The 21,967-nt window shown below is 43.9% G+C and overlaps 1 protein-coding gene across 6 annotated transcripts in view; it reads left to right on the top strand.

Moving 5' to 3' along the window:
- The window catches only part of UBR4 (ubiquitin protein ligase E3 component n-recognin 4), a 79,914-nt gene that overhangs the window by 40,660 nt on the left and 17,287 nt on the right, over positions 1-21,967 (top strand). For all 6 annotated transcript variants that reach the window (XM_080381334.1, XM_080381335.1, XM_080381333.1 and 3 more), the window contains 31 exons: positions 10-178; positions 889-985; positions 1,380-1,487; positions 1,966-2,082; positions 3,274-3,483; positions 4,229-4,378; positions 5,081-5,308; positions 5,424-5,502; positions 6,005-6,247; positions 7,184-7,352; positions 7,951-8,095; positions 8,829-8,914; positions 9,395-9,482; positions 9,617-9,810; positions 10,863-11,102; positions 12,263-12,401; positions 12,915-13,040; positions 13,207-13,335; positions 13,796-14,139; positions 14,371-14,461; positions 14,844-14,928; positions 15,329-15,456; positions 16,179-16,308; positions 16,811-16,968; positions 17,504-17,613; positions 18,148-18,289; positions 19,044-19,125; positions 20,145-20,318; positions 20,754-20,875; positions 21,286-21,483; positions 21,610-21,690. In XM_080381334.1, coding sequence (XP_080237460.1) covers positions 10-178; positions 889-985; positions 1,380-1,487; positions 1,966-2,082; positions 3,274-3,483; positions 4,229-4,378; positions 5,081-5,308; positions 5,424-5,502; positions 6,005-6,247; positions 7,184-7,352; positions 7,951-8,095; positions 8,829-8,914; positions 9,395-9,482; positions 9,617-9,810; positions 10,863-11,102; positions 12,263-12,401; positions 12,915-13,040; positions 13,207-13,335; positions 13,796-14,139; positions 14,371-14,461; positions 14,844-14,928; positions 15,329-15,456; positions 16,179-16,308; positions 16,811-16,968; positions 17,504-17,613; positions 18,148-18,289; positions 19,044-19,125; positions 20,145-20,318; positions 20,754-20,875; positions 21,286-21,483; positions 21,610-21,690 — 4,562 coding nt within the window. The remainder of the gene's footprint in view (positions 1-9; positions 179-888; positions 986-1,379; positions 1,488-1,965; positions 2,083-3,273; positions 3,484-4,228; positions 4,379-5,080; positions 5,309-5,423; positions 5,503-6,004; positions 6,248-7,183; positions 7,353-7,950; positions 8,096-8,828; positions 8,915-9,394; positions 9,483-9,616; positions 9,811-10,862; positions 11,103-12,262; positions 12,402-12,914; positions 13,041-13,206; positions 13,336-13,795; positions 14,140-14,370; positions 14,462-14,843; positions 14,929-15,328; positions 15,457-16,178; positions 16,309-16,810; positions 16,969-17,503; positions 17,614-18,147; positions 18,290-19,043; positions 19,126-20,144; positions 20,319-20,753; positions 20,876-21,285; positions 21,484-21,609; positions 21,691-21,967) is intronic.

Raw genomic sequence — 21,967 nt, 5'->3', positions numbered from 1 at the left:
CTTTTTCAGTGTCTGGCCGTAGTAGTGCCTATGGAGACACGGCAGCTGAGGGCCACCCTGCTGGGCCAGGCAGCGTCAGCTCAAGCACAGGCGCGATCAGCACTACCACAGGCCAGCAAGAGGGAGATGGTTCCGAAGGGGAAGGGGAGGCAGAGGGAGATGTCCACACCAGCAACAGGCAAGGGGCTTTGTTTTCCTCTTCAGGAATAGCACACCTGACCTACAGTGTCATTGTTCATAGAGGAGTGGACTACAGGTGCTGAAACTCATGGGGTGTGATTTGTTACTCTGTTGGATAGTAAAAACCAGAAGCGAGAAACATGGAATAGAGCAAACTGCTATTGCAAAATGCCTCCCTCTGTGCATTCACCATGTAATGTGTCACACATACCAAACGTGTCCCACAGACTGCTGCCTGGACGAAGCGATGAAAAAATCCTGCATGAGTCTAGTAAACCGAGGAATCATTAAAATGCAGCTTGTGGACTTGTGAAATTCAGTGTTAGGGAAAAAAGTATGTGCAGGAGTGCTGAGCACTTTGGAAAGATCTGCTGTTTTTCATTCTGTGGGGACAGATGCTCAGTCATTTTTTCAGCGCAGTTCAGAACGGATTTGTAGTATCTGTTTCTAGACAGTGGAATTCGGCAGGTGGTTGTGCTAGGCAGTGTAGTTCCTAAGTGAGTAACTATGTCCACTGTCAGAGTTGCTCTGCATCTTTGACAACTTGACTCTGAAGTCTGAGGGAGTGCACTCCTGTCTGCAGATCTGACAACCTTAGGATTTCCTGATGCTCTGAACTTCTGTGGCAAATTGCACAAATTGTTGGTGATCCTGCTGGGTCTGGTATTTCTTGGGATTTGTCTGATCCTGTGGCTTCTGACTTCCCAGGCTGCACATGGTCCGACTGATGTTGCTGGAGAGGCTGCTGCAAAACTTACCTCAGCTGAGGAATGTTGGAGGAGTCCGGGCTATTCCTTATATGCAGGTAGGTGAGGAGGGTCAGGACTTAAGCCTTAATCAAACAGTTAATCACTAGTACTACTACTGCTGTGTTTCTGTTTGCATGTGCTTTTCGCTTTCTCTTTCCTGCCCATTCACAGGGTGAGTCCATCTCTAAAGTGTTGTGTGTTGCACAGCATTCCTTACCCTACAGCATTCCTTGCCCAGGGGTCTTTGCTAGACTTGAACCTTTCTTGGTATTTGGGAGGGTCTTTTGGGTTTATACTCAATGTTCGTATTAAGGTGTGATGGCACAGGCAGAATTTGGGAAAGAATGTAGATTAATCAAGATAAAATCTGCAGCGTTTTGTGAAAGATCATCTATTTATCTTGAAAACATGGAGCCTGCCTTCTATTAATTCTCTGACTTGTATTCCCAGGTTATTCTGATGCTCACGACAGACCTGGATGGAGATGATGAGAAAGACAAGGGAGCTTTAGATAACCTTCTGTCCCAACTGATTGCAGAACTGTGCATGGACAGAAAGGTAAGCTGTACTATGTGCACACACTCTTGATTTGCTCCTTCTTGACAGGGTTTCTTTCCAGGGGGGATTGGATGCATGGAAGTCACAGAAACACATTGCTGTATGGATGTGTTCAGGCAGTTTATTTCTCTTGGCTCGCTTCACATAAGGTAGAAAATGACATGAGTCTCACTCGCACTGTTTCCTGGTTCCGGCATCCACAACTGAGCATGACAATTTGTTTCGCTTGAATTAAACTCTTAAAACAGACATGATCAGTAATGCATAATTGACATATATAGCTTTTCATTTGCGTAATACTGTTCTCTGGCATCCAGGCCACTGTCTGCCCTTATATTGAGGAATTTGTGCTGCTTTTTCAGTATTACTGCTTGAGCTGAAATTAGCAATGCTTCATGAGGATCAGAGCACTGAAATTTAGATGCTTAGGACATTGTGCTCAGCTCTGGAAGTAAGCAAGCAAACTCTCTCCTTGCAGGATGTGTCTAAGAAAAATGAACGCTCTCCTGTGAATGAAGTGCACTTGGTGGTAATGAGGCTGCTTAGTGTGTTCATGTCCAGAACTAAGTCAGGATCCAAGTCTTCCATTTGTGAGGTACATTCTTCAAATTGCTTTGCCAAGGGGTTGATGTGCTTGGGTGGCTTTTGTTCATCAAAGGTGGTCTAAAAACTGCTAACTGAAATAGCTGATCTAAATCTGAAAAAGTTAAAAGTGCTTTGGAAAAATTTGTGAGGAATCTGTAATGTTATTTGACTCTTGTGAAAAAAGATCTTTGCCGAAACTCAGAATGAAGGAAACCGACATGTGAAGACAACTGGATTCACTTGTTTTGTGCACAGTTTCTGACTGAGCTAAGGGCAGCATTACTGATGTTATTTAAAACTGTCTAGCAGGTTTTTGCCTTGCATCTTACTGGTGCTGAAGGGGTTAAAGAGGATTTGTAATGTGATTATTGGAAAGCAATATGCTGCTGTGTCAACGTAAAAGTCGCTAAGAGGATTCCTTAGATATTTGTTGCTAAAAGGTACAGTAATAAGGCATAAAAAGCAGTATGTGTGGTGGGAAGGAGATTAATAAAAAAGCATAGAGGTTAAAAAATTTAGTCTGAACTGCATCAAATTTTAATGAGCTTATGAGCTGTGGGGTTTGTTTGGATTTACAGGGCTGCTTTAATAGTTTTATTTACAGTAGCTTTTTCTCCAGCCTTTGTTATTCACTTGAGCTTCCCACAGAAATCAAAGCTCATCGTCTTGCAGAATGCAGGTGGAGCAATACCTGGGTGGAGCAGAGCCTCTGAGCAGCATCTGCAACAGGGACTCTTTCTCTACCAGAATTCACGCCCAGCTGGCCAAATCCCAGATAAACAAATAGAAATCCCAACTTTGGAAAAAAAAAAAAAAAAAAAAAAAAGGGGTGGGGGTGGGGAGCCGGGGAAGGGGAGGAAAAAAAGCCCTAGTCGTCTAATCCATAGCAGAGTGGCCTCTGGCACATGTGTCGAGGGGAGATTAGACTTAAGAGGAGATTTTATTTGTTTTCCTTTACTAAGCACTTGTTCAAAAGAGTCTCTGTAAATATTTGAGTTGCTTTTCGTAAACACAAAAAACCAAAAACCCCAACCTCAAACAAACCCCAAACTTAAAAGCTGCCTGTAAAGTTTCACAAAAACCTGCTCTCTTATCCATACTGTCAGCAACTGCTGTCTGATTCTCACCGCTTCCCCTGCTCTTCCAACACAAGTGGTTCTCAGTCAGGTGCTTTACTAATCCATCTCCTCTTTGTTTTCAGTCTTCCTCCCTCATCTCTAGTGCCACTGCCGCTGCGTTGTTGAGCTCTGGCGCTGTTGACTACTGTCTGCATGTGCTGAAGTCTTTGCTGGAGTACTGGAAAAGCCAGCAGAATGATGAGGAGCCTGTAGCCACCAGCCAGCTCCTGAAACCTCACACTACTTCTTCTCCACCTGATATGAGCCCTTTTTTTCTCCGCCAGTATGTGAAGGTGAGTCCCACCCTATGCTATTAGCTTTACATGACCTGTGTTAAAAGGCTGCTGCACAGAAGCAAGTAAAAGCATCCTTGCAGAACTGGTTTTCCCTTAGCAGTGCAAGTAAAATCCATTGCCTTAGTGCGTAGTTACAACTGGGATTGCTCTGAGTTCTCTCAGAGCAGCCTAGCTTGCTGTATCCGTCGACGCACCCCTAAAGCAGGCTGTGGAGCTGCTGTCACCGTTTCTGGTTGAAGTGTTAATCTTTCCGAAGGGAAGCTACTCCATCGCGTGACTCCTTTTGCTTGGCAGACAGAATTTCTGAACCACCACTACTTAGTGTGTGGCAAGGAAGCCGAGCAGTTGATGGGGATTTCCACACTAAATCCTAGACTTGTTCAACCACCACGGTGCCTTTCTGCTAAGATGCTGCTGGGGAGGGGGTGTTTTGACACAAATACAGGTGCAGTGAAAAAAGCCTGGTTAAACGTAAGAATTCTCCTAAGTTGAAAGCTCGTATGTTAAAATGCCTTTTACTACGGACTAGCTTACTGCATCCTAATAGTTGCCATCTAGTTAAAGTCTTTGTGCAGGTTTGTTGGCTTGTTTTTATTTAAATCAGCTGGGAACGTTTCTTCTGGCTGCAAAGATCCAGAAAAGTTCTGGGTTTAGAAAATCAATAAATGCACCCTGTAGCTTGTCATGACACCACCCTGGGAGGGTTCGGTGCCAGAGCCTGATTGATCGCTCTTGCTTTCAGGGTCATGCTGCAGATGTTTTTGAGGCCTACACTCAGCTCCTGACAGAGATGGTACTGCGGCTGCCCTATCAGATCAAGAAGATTGCAGACACAAACTCCCGCATCCCACCTCCCATCTTTGATCACTCCTGGTTCTACTTTTTGTCTGAGGTAAGTGAGAACGTGATACACCTACAGATTTTAATGACAAAATTGCAGTAATGCTGCCTTTCATGGGAGAGGTGAGCTTTTGCAGAACTGATCTCAGATCCATCTCTGATTTTTAATCCCCCTTGAAAGCAGGTGAACTGTTGGCTTTGTTTTATTCCTGTTGAACAGGAATCTATAGGAAAGGATACATGAAAAATATATTGCTATTATTTCCTGTAACTCAACGTTTGCTGCCAGAAAACTCGAATAGAAAACCTTCATGTAACATTGTGCTCGGCTGTTGGTGTTTAACTTAGTCGTTAAAAAAGAAATCAGTAAGGTATTTGGAGTGTATCTTTTCAGTTCCTTTGGTGTTGTATAGCTTCTTACTTGAGATAACAAATTATCTTACATTTGCACAAGTATGTGGTAGGATTTCTTAATTAGGCTTGGTAGCTTTGTATTTGAGGTCATAGATGACAAAAATTGGTTTTCAGCAGCGGTTTGACAATTGCACAGCTCAGGATGATGCAGTGGTGTTGTTCAGTGTTTCTTCTGCCTGTGACTTACTTTTATAGGGTGACTTTACCTTAAAGCTGACAGATTCACAAATGCATCACCTGTATCTTTTCTTTGTGTAAAAAACCACCATATTTTTGTTGGCGCAGAGGTTGCAAACTGGTGAGTTTGCAGTGCTGATGTTGTAGGCTTTTCTTTGTCTAGTACCTGATGATCCAGCAGACTCCATTCGTGCGCCGCCAAGTCCGCAAGCTTTTGCTCTTTATCTGTGGATCGAAGGATAAATACCGCCAGCTCAGAGACCTTCACACGCTGGACTCTCATGTTCGTGGAATCAAAAAGCTTCTAGAAGAGCAAGGCATTTTCCTTCGTGCCAGTGTGGTCACAGCAAGTTCAGGCTCTGCTCTGCAGTATGATACATTGATCAGCTTGGTAAGGAAAACTGTGCCACTGCACTAGGAAAAAGTGTACGTTGCATTTATGTAAGATGTCAGTAACAGAAATACTGACATGGTGATGATTAATCCTGTCCCATTGTGCTTTTCAGATGGAACATTTAAAGGCTTGTGCAGAGATCGCCACACAGCGAACAGTAAACTGGCAGAAATTCTGCATTAAAGATGACTGTGAGTTCTTTCTCCGAGAGTATTTGAGGGAGCAGAGGGGATGCAGTATGCATTTTGGTTTCAATCAAAACTTCTCAGCTGGGGAAGCTCAGCAGGGAAGAAGTGGGGGACACACAGCTGAGAGTTTTGAGTAGGATTGAACTGTTTCCAGTACTAAATATCACAGTGCTGTAATTGCATCTGTTCCGTAGCTAAGAAACACAATATGTTGTAATGGATAACTTACAAGAACAGGAATAGGAGATCTGTGTTCTCTTGCTTGTGCTGCCGTTGTTCCAGTGTGTAATTTGGAATGAAACACTTTATCTTGGTCTACCCAAATGTTGTGCTTCTGTAGTGCAGGACAGGAAGGTTCTATGAGTTTGTGGGATGGTCCTTGTCATGTTTAAAGGGGCTTTTTGTTTTCCGCTGGGGTTTTTTGGCTTGCTTTCTTTTTTTCTTTTTTTCTTTTTTTTTTTTTTTTTTAATTCAGGCTTCAAAGATTTTCTTTTTTTCTCTGCAGCGGTTCTCTATTTCCTCCTTCAAGTCAGCTTCCTGGTCGATGAAGGAGTGTCGCCAGTTCTCCTGCAGCTGCTGTCTTGTGCTCTGTGTGGCAGTAAAGTGCTATCTGTGGCTTCATCCTCTGGATCATCAAGCACCTCTTCCACCTCTGCTCCTACAGCATCAGGCTCTGGGCAGACAGCAACACAGAGCAAATCCTCCACTAAAAAGAGCAAGAAAGAAGAAAAGGAAAAGGAGCGAGAGGGTGAGCTGCAGCTGTGCCCGTTTCTGTGGGTGATTTTAGGGATGAAGTCCGCTCCTCTCTGCCTTTCTTGTTCTGTTTAGAGAGAACTGCTTGCTTCTTACTGTGATAAATAGCACTGTTGTGAGAGGGTCGCGGTTTGTGGCAAGGGCACTTGCAGACTACAGCAACAATTGGGGGAGAAGAGTAGGTTTACCGTATACAGATTGGAGAGGGGTGAAGATAAATCAGTATGCCATAAGAGTTGGGGCTGAAATTAAATGCTGAGTACGTCACAACCCCACTGTGAATATTTATTAACCATAGTGGGCTTTAAGTTGTCTAATGGAAGTTACCTATTCTAACGACGAAGTAGCTTCCACCTACTTGCCTGTCCTGGGCTGTAGGAGGTTGAAATGCTCATGGGGACTAAAACAAGTACTGGAGATGCACACCCAGTCAGCGCTCCTCTTCAATGATTATGTTCAGACTTGTTTCCTCTGTCTGACTTGTAAGCTGTGCTGGAGCCAGGGCTGCTGCTTAATGGATATCCAAAGTCCTGGGAAAGTAATTAAGCGTTCCTATAAAAATCATGGGCATAAATTCTCTCTTGGCATAAATTCTTCAAGGCACTGTTTTGGCTTTCTCTATCAGATGATTCTCTGTGAGTCTTTTCACTGCCCTGTGGATTTATCCTTGACTTTTAATCAGAATGTGTAGCACATTTCTCACATACTTACTGGCAAGTTTTCCAGTGGTGGTCTTCCATGTTAGTCAGGAGTGCTAGGTTATATTTTTGGGAAAAGAAAGAAACATTAAACTTGCTTGTTGCCTGAAACGCAGTCGTTTGTCCCCAATATCCTCGCTCTGAGATGTATAAAATAGGCAGCTGTTCTGTCTGTGAGATATTCCATTCATCTGCTTTCTTAAGCCTTTCTTGTGCCACCCGCTGTCCCCTAGGTGAGAGTTCGGGCAGTCAGGAAGATCAGCTGTGTACGGCTCTGGTGAACCAGCTGAACAAGTTTGCTGATAAGGAGACCCTCATTCAATTCCTGCGTTGCTTCTTGCTGGAGTCCAACTCATCCTCTGTGAGATGGCAGGCCCACTGCCTTGCGCTCCACATCTACAGGTGAGCTGGGAGGGAGCCTCTGACCCAGCTCTTCTTAGCCAGCCTCAGCTTGGTTATGGAGAGCTCTTGGTGTAAGAGTTAATATTTGAGCCTCTGTCCTGAAGAGCGCTGAAGCTTGCAGATGATTGCATCCCCTTGCATTGCTCACGCTATTTTGCAGTTACTGGGGCTGGAGGTAGTTGTTGTGACTTACTACTTGAGTTGTCATCTGCAAGAAGCGTTTTATTTCTGCCTGCAGAATCTGGCTCCTGACATCTGTGTGTGAGCAAGTGAATTTCTTCGGCAGGTGCAGACTCATGTAGTTAAAAAGTTGGGAGTTAGGTAGGGCAAGGTACACTTCAGCATGCTGAACCTCCTTCAGAACTCTGGTTGTTGCAAGGCAGCTGCTTTCGTTTCAGAGAGTGCTAGAAAACAGCTGGTGGCAAGAAGTGCTGAGATTTAACTCTGTGAACTCTGATGTTGAACACCACACAAAGCAAGATAATACTTTCAAGTTCAGTGAACTGTAGCATGTATTTTACTTTTGAATAAGATTGTGTGCCGTGCAGTCTATATGGCTAATTTTACAAGCCTAATTGATATGTAATTCGTTCAACAGGAACTCTAACAAGTCTCAGCAGGAATTGCTGTTGGATCTCATGTGGTCAATCTGGCCAGAACTTCCAGCTTATGGAAGAAAGGCTGCCCAGTTTGTAGATCTCCTGGGATACTTCTCTCTGAAAACACAGCAGACAGAGAAAAAGGTACAGTGTCATTCTGCAAAGGAGGTACAACATCCCAGGTCCTGCTGCTTCCCTTGAATTATGTTAGGGCTTGTGGATGATACAGCTGGGACAGACATTCTGTCATGACAGGTTCTGGTGGAAATTTTTTTTTGTACCCAAAATCCGAATGTTAAGAAAGGCGGGGTCCTTAAAAAATTGGGGAGTGTGGATTTTTCATTGTATTGTTTTGGGGGGATTGGTGGTGGTTGTTTTTTTGAGAGGGAGGGTGTTGTTTGGGTTATTTTATTTAGAAGAAACCTTCTTTCCAATAGGAAGCCCTTGTGGGAAAATACATTTATATGCTAGCTCTAATTTATAGACTTTTGATATTTCAGTTCCTAGAGATCTTCTGTAATCGTAACTTTTGAACCAAGGAGGTGGTAGGATTTCTTAGGGGAGCAGTGCACTTGGGAACAAATGATTTAGATGCACTGATGCTTGCATATGCATATGTTTAAAGAGCTGGGAAAGCCTTACAAATCTTGGCAGCCAGTTGTAGTGATTCGCTGACAAATAACACTGTTATTGTGGTAAGGGTCTAATTTTAGGATCTATTACATTCTTGGGTAATGATTTAACCACTTAAATTCCTGTGGGTATAGTGCATGCATCTTCTGGGGGACCTGGAACACCACAAGATGGGAAATATTTATGTCTTTATAGCAATAAAAAATAACGTTGAGAAGGCAGTATTTTCCTAATTGTATTTCAGTTGAAGGAATATTCCCAAAAGGCCGTGGAGATCCTCCGGACTCAAAACCACATTCTTACCAACCACCCTAACTCGAACATTTACAAGTGAGTTCCTTTTGACTTTGATCCATTTCACTAAAGAGCTATTTAGCTGTGATCCACAGGGATACACGCAATCCTTTCAATAAAATTGTGGTGGAGGAAGGACCCCTACTGAGATTGCCTGCTTGCTGCAGCTGGTCTTGGGAGAATAGCAGATTCCTTTCTGCCATCTGAAAAATGTGACATTCTATGTGCAGTAGTTTGGCTTTAGCTGTTTTGATTTAATTTTTGGTAAATGTTACAAAATATTTAACCAGTTGGGGAATATAGACTTGCAGAATTCAGTGGTTTGTTCTGAGTCATACCTCAGCGGTTAATGATTATAATAAAATGCTGCCTAGTGAAAAACAGGAATTTTCAGCGTGCTTCTAACACTTCTGTTACTACATCTGGGACTGGGGACTGCAAGTAAACTAAAACTGTTGTGTTTAAAACACAGCGAATGCCAAATTACCTATGTTGGTATTCTTCCCCTCGTTGCAGCACACTGTCTGGGCTGGTGGAATTTGATGGCTATTACCTGGAGAGCGATCCTTGCCTCGTCTGCAACAATCCAGAGGTGCCCTTCTGTGTAAGTAACTGCTGTTCTTAAACCCTTTGCGATTACAGGGATCCTAACCGTTTACAGCAGCGTGATTTCCTGTGTTTCTGAGGTTTTGGGGATGTAATCATACAGGGAGTGTGTCCTTGGTGTTGTCTCCTCAGTACATCAAGCTTTCCTCCATCAAAGTGGACACGCGGTACACTACCACCCAGCAGGTGGTGAAACTAATCGGCAGCCACACCATCAGCAAAGTGACAGTGAAGATAGGAGACCTGAAACGAACCAAAATGGTCCGAACCATCAACATCTATTACAACAACAGGACTGTGCAAGCCATAGTCGAGCTGAAAAACAAGTACGTTCCTTTTGTCCATAATTTTTTGCGTGCAAGTCTCTGAATTTCACATTGTGTTTTCTGTTGAGGTGCCTGGGTTCTTGCTTTGGCTTGTTCCTTCTTAGACTATTACTCATCGCTGTGAGCCCACATTGGGTTGGATTGTTCTGAATCTCCTACAAGAAACTGTTGAAGAAAAGATCCAGCTTTCACCTAGAGCTTGACATACGCCTGTAAAATTTGTGTGTGCAAACTTTGTAGAGGCTCAGTTTTAAGCACTTAATTGTCTGGAAACTGGTAGTAATACCGAGAGCACCTCCTGGAGAGTTTGACTCAGAAAGGGATTAGGACCTTGCAGCATGTCCAGAAATGCAGAAAGCGTTAACATCACTTGCTTGAAGCCATCTAGTAGAATTAAAATCAGAGGTTGGATGGCCTAACTCGGCTGCTGCTTGCTTTACCTATGAAAAATGCCTCCTTTTCAATATGTTGCTCAGTCTGGAGCCAGTTCTGCTTATATGCTTTCCCTTCTTACTTCTTGAGATGTTCTCACCAGAATCAGATCTCTTTGGCTTAGGGATTAATCTGTGCCTGCCGCTTATTGCTTATTTGAAGTCCTAATCCTCTGTGACATCACAAGTGGCTGCTGTGGAGAGGATTATGATGTCACAAAGAGAGGATTCTGACTTCAGGTGGAGAATAAGCAGTGGGAGCAGATGAGATCTTTAGAAATAAATATCCTGTTTTCATGCAAATGTCCCTACTAATAAAAAAATGGAGGTGAAAATCCCTAGAAAATGTCTGTAGAATTAAAGTTTTTCCATGAGGCATCAACAGCTCTTTAATCCCAAACAGTATCTCTCTATGAAGAGGATAAAGGCTTAAAATGTATTTCTGGCTACATATCATGTCAATACAGAAGCTAAGGAAATGAATCCTAGAACTGCTCTCCATTCATCCCATTTAAAGTAGATTTGGAGCCGAGACGGTTGCGTTTGGCTTCTCTTCGTACGTGGGCAGGGAGGGTACTTCCCCACTGAAAAAATCCCTTCTGTTTTCTTCCCTTTTCCCAGGCCGGCTCGTTGGCACAAAGCTAAAAAAGTCCAGCTGACCCCAGGCCAGACAGAGGTGAAGATTGACTTGCCGCTGCCCATTGTGGCTTCGAACTTGATGATTGAATTTGCAGATTTCTATGAGAATTACCAGGCTTCCACGGAGACCCTGCAGTGCCCCCGCTGCAGCGCGTCCGTCCCGGCCAACCCGGGGGTGTGTGGGAACTGCGGTGAAAACGTGTACCAGTGCCACAAGTGCAGGTAGGTCATCCTCGTTCCTCCCCACGGAGCCAGCGCCAGGGGTTTTCGGAGCCCTTGTGCCGTTGCCCGTGTTGGCTGTTCAACCAAATACCCTGCTATTTAAAGACATGATTCCGGTTAATACAACTGCACAATCAAATTAGTCGAGAAGTATAAAACAGGCTTACAGGGATTTAATGTTAATAGGGGCTAACAAAGGAAACCTGATATGACAATACTGAAAAAACACAGAAGTTTCAGATCAAGCACTCTAGAAGTTTAAAAAAAAGAAAATTCCCAGGAGGAGGTTATTTTTGGCCTGCCCGGTTCCAAGGGCGTGCGGCTGGAGTTCGCTTACACGATTGCAGGGGGGTTTCCCGCAGGATCCCTGACTAGCTTCTGGATGGACAGTGCTCACTTGTCTATTCAGAGCTTTTGTTCAGCTCTCCTCATTCAGAGCAGGGCTCAGGGCGTAATTTACTGTGTGCTATTCAAGCTTTCACTACAGTATTATAAATCCTTCTCTTTGGTGAGTTTTGTCCCCTTATCTGATATCTCTTCTCCCCTTATTGTCCCACAGTCCTCTCTAATCCTCACAGGAGTCAAGGTGTTGAGCAGAGTCTTTCCGTAGACCAGGTGATTACTGGTATATTGAAAGGTTTCCACATCCCTTCTTAAATTATGGGAGCTATAAATCAGTTCGTGTCATGCGACCCTAGCCTGCAGCAGGATAATAAGTATGCTGTAGCTAGTCCCACTGCAACTGGGTAAAGAGTGAAAGCTATTGAAAGCCTAGACCTTACAAAACAAAGTGGTTTCCTTTTATCTGTGTTCTTGTAAAGGGCACAGTGCCCTAGTCTGATGTTCTACTGGGAATTACTGTAGTTAAAGTAGAATTGTTAGGAACAAATTCACATCTGTTTCTGCTTTTCCCAGCCAGAATGTGGTACCGCTTCTGTAAGGAATTTTTTTTTTTTTTTTTTTTGCCTGATTTGTAGGTTTTCATTCTCATGCACCTCATGTATTTTCACTTGTGGCTTCCCCAGGGCAGTTTGGTAGGTTAGACATTTTAAGGACCATCCTTCTCTGTTACCTGCATCCCCTCACAGCTTACCTTCCTTGCCTCAGTTACCTCCATAAAGCTCAGCTGCATTCTTGGAACTTTCTGGCTTGCCTTTCAGATCCATCAATTATGACGAGAAAGATCCCTTCCTTTGCAATGCCTGTGGGTTCTGTAAATACGCTCGCTTTGACTTCATGTTGTACGCCAAGCCTTGCTGTGCAGTGGATCCCATAGAAAATGAAGAGGATCGAAAGAAGGTGAGACTAATAGCAGATCCATTAATGAAATACTGTATCCCTTGGCCAGGTCAACAGTGTAGGGACATCAGAGGTCCATCCCTCTTGGGAGTAACACAAAAACCAGTGCTCCTTCAAGGCTTTGCACTGACTAATGCGTTTCTTATTTTCTGTCTTGCTCCACCAAATGTGCTTTGCTTATAAACTAGCTATCTAGCACTGCACCTCTTTGTCTTGCTGTACAAGGGGGTGAATTTGGACTGTATATTTTACCATCCCACCTGAGGAGCCCTGCTAATGAATGAAGAACCCACTGCAATATGTGGCCTGTCCCAAAGGGTAAGCGTGTTGAGCTGCAGCATCAGCAGCGTGGTGCTCATGGCAGAAGCAGGGTGCAGGACTGCCATTTGTTTCTTTTTTTTGCCAGAGAAAGGCAAAAGAGACAGAAGATGTGGAAATCGGTGGTTGTAGTCCTGTAGAATTAAAAATTATGTCTGAACATAAAATAAGTTTCCTTTCCTTTTTAATTCTTAGGCAGTAACAAATATCAACACTCTGCTGGACAAGGCTGACAGAGTATATCACCAGCTAATGGGACACCGACCGCAGCTGGAAAACCTTCTGTGTAAAGTGAATGAGGCAGCTCCTGAAAAGCCACAGGTAACAGGGGACAGATGGATTGTGCACAGAACTCCAGGCTGGTGAGACACTGGCCTTTATACTGACAAGAGCAACTACAGGTCCTTGCCTCGGCTGCTGTTTTGCCGTAGTTATCTTTGTGTGTAACCTCCGTGTTGATTCCCTTTTGTTTTTCCCTCTGTTCCAGGATGAATCTAGCGGTAGTGGAGGGATAAGTTCTACCTCAGCTAGTGTGAATAGATACATACTCCAATTAGCCCAGGAATATTGTGGTGACTGCAAGAACTCTTTTGATGAACTTTCCAAAATCATCCAGGTATGAGGTGCTTCCATTTGAATTTGGGTCAAGTGTTTTCTTCTGTCACCAGATGCAGTGTGTATCAGAAACAGAAAGTAAGATGTTGCCGTTCTGTGTTTAATGATATCGTTAACGATAGGTGACCAGCTGCATATTTTCAGGGAAATAACAAAACAATCATTTCTGAAAGTTATCGGTACTGTTAGTGCTATGGGATTTGTCACATTTCCAGTGTTACATTGGGGGTGATGTAGACAACAAGCCTTTAAACAGGGCAGGTAACTGGGAGTTAGGCTGACATTTCTACTGGGTTTCCCAAGTCTGCCATTGATGTGAAGGATTTCAGGTTTTGAGACAGTTGATTAACAGTGTTTCTCCACAAAATACACAGTAATGAAAAATGCCTGTGAACGGGTTTAGCAGTTATGTGCTGCCTCACAATTCCATGCCTTTCATTTCTCCTTTTCTCCGTTTCCAGAAAGTGTTTGCCTCTCGAAAGGAACTCCTGGAATATGACCTCCAACAGAGAGAGGCAGCAACAAAGTCCTCACGAACCACTGTCCAACCCACGTTTACTGCCAGCCAGTATCGTGCCTTGTCTGTTCTAGGCTGTGGCCACACATCATCAACTAAATGCTACGGCTGTGCCTCAGCCGTCACCGAACACTGCATAACGTTGCTCCGGGCTTTGGCGACTAACTCTGCCATCAGGCATATCCTTGTGTCCCAGGGCCTTATCCGAGAGCTGTTTGACTACAACTTGCGCCGGGGCGCAGCCACTATGCGGGAGGAGGTCCGTCAGCTCATGTGCCTTCTGACCAGGTTAGATGGGGTTTGGTGTTGGCAGCCCTCTGACCTGCAGTGAACTCTGGAAAGCTGCGTGCTTGTAAATGCACCATCAGGAAGGAGTAGCTTTATAGGGAAGATACCATCAGCAAACCATAGACTACAACTGCTTGTATATTTGTTGTCAACTAAGCTGAAATCCCGGGAGCTTTTGGTATTTAGTGCAAGCATAGCATAACAGTATTCTCTTTTTCCTTCTGGAATTAGGGACAATCCAGAGGCCACACAGCAAATGAATGATTTAATCATCGGGAAGGTTTCTGCAGCGCTGAAGGGACACTGGGCAAATCCAGACTTGGTGAGAGACTCCAGTGTTTTCCTGTTTGTTTTCTCTGTCCCTCTGCAACTGCCGCTGTATTCTTATCATGGCATCTTCTCTCTTCTCGTGGTCTATTTGTAATACAGAAGTTTGTGTCTTGATAGGAGTTAAGATAAATGTCACAGTAAAGCACAAAATGATGTGATTAGGTATATGCCTCAGTTTCCTCAGGCAGTTCTGCCTGTCTTGGCTGTTGCTTGCAGCTCTCTCAAACAGGTTGCCAGTCATCCCAAATGGGCATGGGATTGAATTTACTTAGATCGATGAGTTCTGAACCTGTGCATTTTAAATATCAGAAAGCAAAAAGAACTGCTGCATCACCAAGACTTCTTAAGCCTTTGAACACGTGTCTGTGTTACAGGCTAGCAGTCTCCAGTATGAAATGCTGCTGCTAACAGATTCCATCTCGAAGGAGGACAGTTGCTGGGAGCTCCGACTACGTTGTGGTGAGTTCAGATGACTAGTGCGAAAGCTTTGTTTTAAACTGCTATGCCCAGGTCCATGCACTATAGGAAGACTTTTAAGGAAGGGAACTGATGCTGACTCAGTTTGTGATTTGGGTTGAAGTGGAGTTGGCACCAGCTAGCTTTGTCCTGGGGTAGTGCTTGTCTTGAAACAGGAGTGCTGAGAAAGAGAGAGATGGAGGCTTAAAGGGAAGGATGGCAAAACTCCCTTTCTGTAATAAAAAATTGTTTTCCATCCATGGCTGCGTGAGAATGTGATAGTTTTGCTTGAGGATATGAGGTCGTGCCTAACTCTAATTGCTCTTAATGTGCCGTTTAGAGCTGTGGAGGTGTGCTCTCTGCAGATCTTACAGTGGAATGAAAATTTATGTCTGTGTTTCAGCTCTCAGCCTCTTTCTGATGGCAGTGAACATTAAGACTCCAGTGGTTGTTGAAAACATCACCCTCATGTGCCTGCGCATTCTTCAAAAGCTGATCAAGCCACCTGCTCCAACCAGCAAGAAAAACAAGGTACTGCCTTAGATGCTGAGCAAAGCACCTGGAAATTTGCTGATTAAAGTCTGGCACAGTGATCTCGGTGATTAATAACTTTGTGAGGAAGCCAGGGCTTGGTTTTCCTGGTCCCTGTTGCTAGGGAAGCACAAGTCCTGTGACTCTCGTCTTTGCAAATTACAGGTTAACTGCTTTCTGGTTTTTACTGTTCTTTCGTGGCTTTGACCACTACTGTTCGTAACTGGGCTTTGTTTTTTTCCCCACTCACATTGGAGGCCTGGGGAAAGAGCTGCTTCACAGCTACAGTTTGGTTATTTTGGGCAGGCTTTTGGTGCTTTCAACAGCTTTGTAGAATCAGGGACCTAAATGTGGTAGAATCAAGTACTTTTGACTCAGATTTTTAAATACAGTGCTACAATTCTGATAAAAGTGGTATTGATTGGCTGCTCCTTGATTGTAATTTAGGATTTGCAAGGGAGAAAGTACGTTTCTGCTTTGATCTAGCTATCGGATAATCACAGATGGATGGAAAAGATGAGTTTGTTGATATTTCAGTAGTAACTGGAATGAGGCATCTCTCTTAGTTCATCGTTAACAGCAGCTGCATACCCTGCTGTTGTCCAGGAGCTGCATTTGCCTATTCATGGCACAGATGCAACCCTTCATTCTCCTACAGGACGTACTCTTAAGGGAACAGGCTGTGGCTTTCTGAAGACTCATAGAGCTTTTTTGCTTATTAGGATGTGCCTGTGGATGCTCTCACCACTGTGAAGCCTTACAGCAACGAAATCCATGCACAAGCTCAGCTGTGGCTCAAGAGGGACCCCAAAGCATCATATGAAGCTTGGAAAAAGTGCCTCCCTGCCAGAGGTAGTCCTGTGCTTTTAACTCTGTGCAATTTTGTGAAGGAATGTGTATGTCCCTCCAGGTTTAATAAGGAATGTACTTCTGCAGAGTTGTGTTGGCTTCTGTCCTGTGACATCTGATACCGTCTTCACACTTAGCTTCACACTTAGACCTTCGAGGTTGTAGCACTGACTTTCCTAAGCTGTGTTGCTCAGACTCTAAGCAGAAAATGCACTGTGCCTGAAGTTAATCAGAGGAATGTAAAAAATGAAACTTGTTGCTTATTTCAAGTAATACCAGCCAACTTGAAGGGCTGATGGAATTCCCTGAGAGGCTGTGGGTTTTGTGTCTGGCTTGGAATTGAACATAGCTCCACGCAGAGGTGAAAATGGCAGCAGAAAGAAATGAGAAGCTACTCAGCTTCACGACTGCAGTTTAGAGAGTTCCAGTATGAAGAAGAAAATATAATGGCAGTTTGCAGTTAACGGCTGCTGACAATTCTCTTGAGCTGTGTTCAATATTGCAGGTGTAGATGCCAACGGGAAATCTCCCAGCAAAGCTGAACTTCACCAGCTCTACTTGTCGGAAAAATATGTCTGGAAATGGAAACAGTTCATGAGTCGCTGTGGGAAGAGAACTTGCCCTTTGGATCTCAAGCTGGGGCACAACAATTGGCTGCGACAGGTAAACATGGGTGAAAACTCCAGTGGGATGCACTGGGCAGAGTTAACAGTCAGGGATTATTGGTAGCTGGCCACATTTTGTGCACTTTGCAGACAATACAGGCAGTGATGTTTCGGGAGACTGTAATTCACTGCATCTAATTCCATGTCAGCTTTGCAGCTTTGTTCCCTTAAAAATACTACTTCTAAACATTTGTCCAGTAGTCTGCATGTTCTTAAAACTCTGAACCTTTGCTTGCCACGGTGCTCCTACCTATCTACTTAGCTGCATTTTGATTATTGAATTTTCATAGGTCCTGGGCAAAAGCTTTCTTCTTGTTTATGTGGATTAGTATGTTGCCTACACAGTGCATTGTTTAAACATTTTGATGGTGAACAAAGTAGGCATTCTCACAGAATCAAGTGTTTGGAAGAACAAGAGAACGCTGCCACCAGGTCATCAAACTGTCGAAATGTATGCTGTGCCTTTTTGTAAGCTACCACTAGTTTTATCTGTGGACGTCAAATGATACCGTCTTTTCATGCCCTTCCCTTAGGTGCTGTTTACTCCTGCCACTCAAGCGGCCAGGCAGGCTGCGTGTACTATTGTGGAAGCCCTGGCTACCATCCCCAGCCGCAAACAGCAGGTCCTTGATCTCCTGACAAGGTATTTCTGTGTTGCCACACTTGACAGCTCCAGGATTATTTTTCTTTAATTCCCATGAGAATCTCTCCCTTCTTCCAACTTCTCTCACACCTCTCCCTTGTATACCTCTGGTTCACAGGTCTTTTAAAACTTAATTAGCTGGGATGGTGTAGATTTAGGGATACCTGTTTTTTTTTTTGCTGCCTGGCCATAAGCTGTTGCTGTTCCATACTTTTTCCAGAAGCAGATGGTGTTCAGCTGTGTGGATGACATTTCCCCTGCCTCTTAGACAGCAAAATAATAGCGTGAACTCTCTTCTAGTTCCTGTGACATAACTTGCCCCAATTGACACTAGTTGCAAAGTTGGGGAACTCCTTTTTGGGACAAAATACCACTTTAGCCATTGAGTGATGACTATCAGTTGTGCTGTTAGCTGGGAGGACAACAGGGAGGATAGATTTCTGGAGGCTTTTTCTTTCTTGCCATGGTGTCCTTAAGCTGCGAATGCCTCTTGTTACTGCGAAGCGGTTGTCAGTTTGTGTTTCTCTTTACTAGCTACCTGGATGAGCTGAGCATCGCTGGTGAGTGTGCCGCCGAGTACCTGGCGCTGTATCAGAAACTCATCAAACCGGCCCACTGGAAGGTCTACCTGGCAGCCCGGGGGGTTCTGCCCTATATCGGCAGCCTCATCACAAAGGTATGGACTTGCATGGAGGAATTAGGTAGCAACAGAAAGCCTGTCCCTGACCTGTCAGTTTGGCTTTTTTGCTTCGAAATCTTCATCTCTTCGTTCAGTGCCCTGTTGCTGACACTCGCCAGGTTGATGAAGGTCACACTCTGGCACTGTCATCTCTGAACTGGAAGAGCTACAGTGGTTTTAGCCCCAGCTGTAGCATTCCCCAGCGCAAACTGCCTGGTACACGTTAATTAACTGCTCTGGGGGCAGCTAATGCTAAAGGCTATAAATATTGCCACGCTGCCTTGGCACCCAAGGCCCAAGTTGAAAGCTGTGTTAGCTGCCAGACTGGACTCCGAAAGCCCTTAATGACAAGGGAGGATTAGGTGTGCTACCATCCCTTGAGTGTGAATTACAGCCTGGTGAAGAAGACTCACATTTAAGTTGCAGTCTTCAGAGTGTTAGGTCTTAGGAGTTTTCTGTGGTGATCCCTGGTGCCCTCCAAAGAGGCAGATGATACCCTCCTGGAGTCCATTGTGGAGGGCCACTAGAGCAAAGCAGTGGTAATAGGTAGGTAGAGGGAGAAAACGAGGAGGATGTTTGGGGTAGTTTTTCTCTCCTCTCTTCCTTCCCTCCCCACTGCTGTGTTGCAGCTCTGGTTTCTCTGTGGCTGGCTCTGTGTCTCTGCTGTATTCCTTTGCACCCTGTGTTAGACCCTCCCCAGCTGGTCAATATTGCAGTTTCTTGTCCTTACAGCCTTATTAATTATTTTCAGGAAATAGCTCGTTTACTTGCCTTGGAGGAAGCAACGCTCAGCACTGATTTGCAGCAGGGATATGCCTTGAAGAGTCTCACAGGTATTTAGCAGCATCAATGCAAGTCCTGTAGTAGGATTAGAGGTGGGGTGGTTGTTGTTCCAGAACAGCATGTAGCAGAATTTGAGAGATGTTCAGTGTTTTGCAATTTTCAGCATTGGATTTTTGCCATCAATTTATCACTTAACCCCTAAATGGATTTTTCCGTGTTTTTTGTGATCAGTTTGAATTTTTAGTTACTTGAACTGTGGTAATGTATCATGAGCAAACTTCATCATATTACTTTTCTTCTCCATTTCCTAATTACATTCATTGTACAGTATAATTTGTGGGACCATTGTAAACACCGCTGATTCCTACCTGTTGTTTCCTACCTATTTACTCTATGGCAGCTCTTCTTTTTTTGAACCTTCTAGGGCATGCTTTTTTCCAAAACTTGTTGGAAATGGAAATACGTCATTAACTAGGTCATTCTCTTTTGTATCCTCTTCCGTGTTCTTCAAAAATTAATGGCCTAATTCATAAAGCCTGGATTCTGGCAAGAAAAAGCATGTTGATAAATATGTCATGGGAAAGAATCGAAGTGTGTGTTTGATTTTTTTTTTTTTTTTTTTTTTACTTTATTATAGGAGTGACCAATTTGATAATGAGGTAACTGATAAGTCATGTACCACGCTTGCCTGTCACATCATCAGAGCTAGCTTAAATATTCGAAGGAGAGCAGTCACCTGCTTTTGTAATATCTTACAGTAGAAAAATGTCCAAAAGTGCAGAATTTGATATCAGGCGCTTAGAAAGCTCGTTATGCTCTTTCCACATTCCCTCACCACGGTCCCGTGTGGTATAATTTACAGAGCAGCTCTCTCGGGCCAGGGTTTTTGCCTCCAACCATTCAGTTCATAAAAGCGAGTGTTAAACCACAGACTGACAACCGGAGTTGTGACAAACCATTTTGTCGTGCTGCTTTTATGATAGCGTGGCCTCTTTGCTCGCCACATGAAACTCAGAGCTAACAAACCGGACTCTCCCATCCAGTTCCTGGATATCTCATTGCTTTATAGGTCTTCTCTCTTCCTTCGTGGAGGTGGAGTCCATCAAACGACACTTCAAAAGCCGCCTGGTGGGTACAGTCCTGAATGGTTACCTGTGTTTGAGGAAGTTGGTGGTACAAAGAACGAAGCTGATTGATGAAACCCAGGACATGCTGCTGGAGATGCTGGAGGATATGACAACAGGTAAAACCGCCTTGGTTCTGTAAAATTCAGAGTTTGGGTCAGCCGAGATGAAAAAGCAGATTGTTACAGCCACACAAAGACCTTCTTTCTAAAAGACTACTGCAGTGAGGGGTTTTTTTATGGCTTGGACCTTCCCATATTTCCTTTTGGCACACAAAAGGTAAATAACATTCCTGAAGTCGTTTCTTATTTTCCAGGAATTTAAACCTCCTCCTTTTCATGGGATTGTTTTACTGCAGCCCAGCCACGCAAAGGGATTTCCTAGTAAACGTACCAATAAATAGCCTTTCATCTTTTAAGTGGTGGATATGCAAAAGAAGAAGGCACTCTTCTTTTTGTGCTTCTTGCAGGAAGATTTATTGTGTATGCTGAGTTAAAATGGAACCTGTAAAAATTGACTCCTGTGTCTTTTTTAATACTTCTGGTTTTTGGCAGGCACAGAATCTGAAACCAAAGCATTTATGGCAGTGTGTATAGAGACTGCAAAACGTTATAGCCTTGATGACTACAGGACTCCAGTCTTCATCTTTGAGAGGCTATGTAGTATTATCTATCCTGTAAGTACAGAGATGGCTGTAGCATTGCTTATAAAGTTAGATTTCTGAAACAGATGTAGTTGCTTGCATTTTGGAACAAAACCCAGTAGTGTCTACAATAATGATTTAATATGAGCAAGTGTAGAACTGCAGTAGTATCACACTTTGGGGTTTTATTATTTAAATTCCCTGCTGTGGCATGCTCTGTGCAAAAGAGCAGAACCAGTAGTGTTGTTTCATGCTGAGGAATTTGCTTACGAAATGATACTAGACATCCTCTGAATGCCACTTGTGGCAATATACGGCCAGATGCAGCAGTGATGAAAGGACTGAAGGTTTAGGGACGTCCTGTCACTTGCTACCGTAAAAATGCAGGAATGGGAGCGTGGTTAGGGGAAAACTGAATCGTTTTGTCTGCTGCTGTCCTTTAGGAGGAGAATGAAGTGACAGAGTTCTTTGTAACTCTGGAGAAAGATCCCCAGCAGGAAGACTTCTTACAGGGCAGAATGCCAGGAAATCCCTACAGCAGTAATGAGCCTGGCATTGGGCCGCTCATGAGGGACATCAAGAACAAAATCTGTCAGGACTGTGACCTGGTAGCTCTGCTGGAGGATGACAGTGGGATGGAGGTGAGAATGGACAAGTGTGGATTTCTTGCACAGCTGTGTGGGGATGCCATTTCTAGGCAGCAGATGATTGCTGGATTGGTGATGCAATGGGAGCTTGTTCTTGACGTTTTATTTTCTTACTTTCAGCTTTTGGTGAATAATAAGATAATCAGTTTGGATCTACCTGTGGCTGAGGTCTACAAGAAGGTGTGGTGTCCCACCAATGAGGTACGTGTTACCTTTGTATTTGTTAGTCAGCACAAAGCACTCCTGTCCTTGATACTAACAAAAACATGGGGGAGTGGGAAATCACACGAGTCAGGATTTCTTTTCTGGCGTATATTCTTGGGTATAACTGGTCAGCACCTTTTTGTGCTCTAGAATAGACTGTTAGTCAATTCTGCCACACAAGTGATTTAAAAACACATAATGCTGACCCAGGTGAGTGTATTGAACTTATATGTGTAGCTTATCAGATACATGAACTGTCTTCTTGGGTGACAAA

The sequence above is a fragment of the Falco punctatus genome (genome assembly GCF_963210335.1).
Source record: "Falco punctatus genome assembly, chromosome: 3".
In the NCBI taxonomy this organism is placed as follows: Eukaryota; Metazoa; Chordata; class Aves; order Falconiformes; family Falconidae; genus Falco; species Falco punctatus.
Note: the sequence above shows the minus strand (reverse complement) of the source record. Positions and strands in the feature narration are given on the sequence as shown.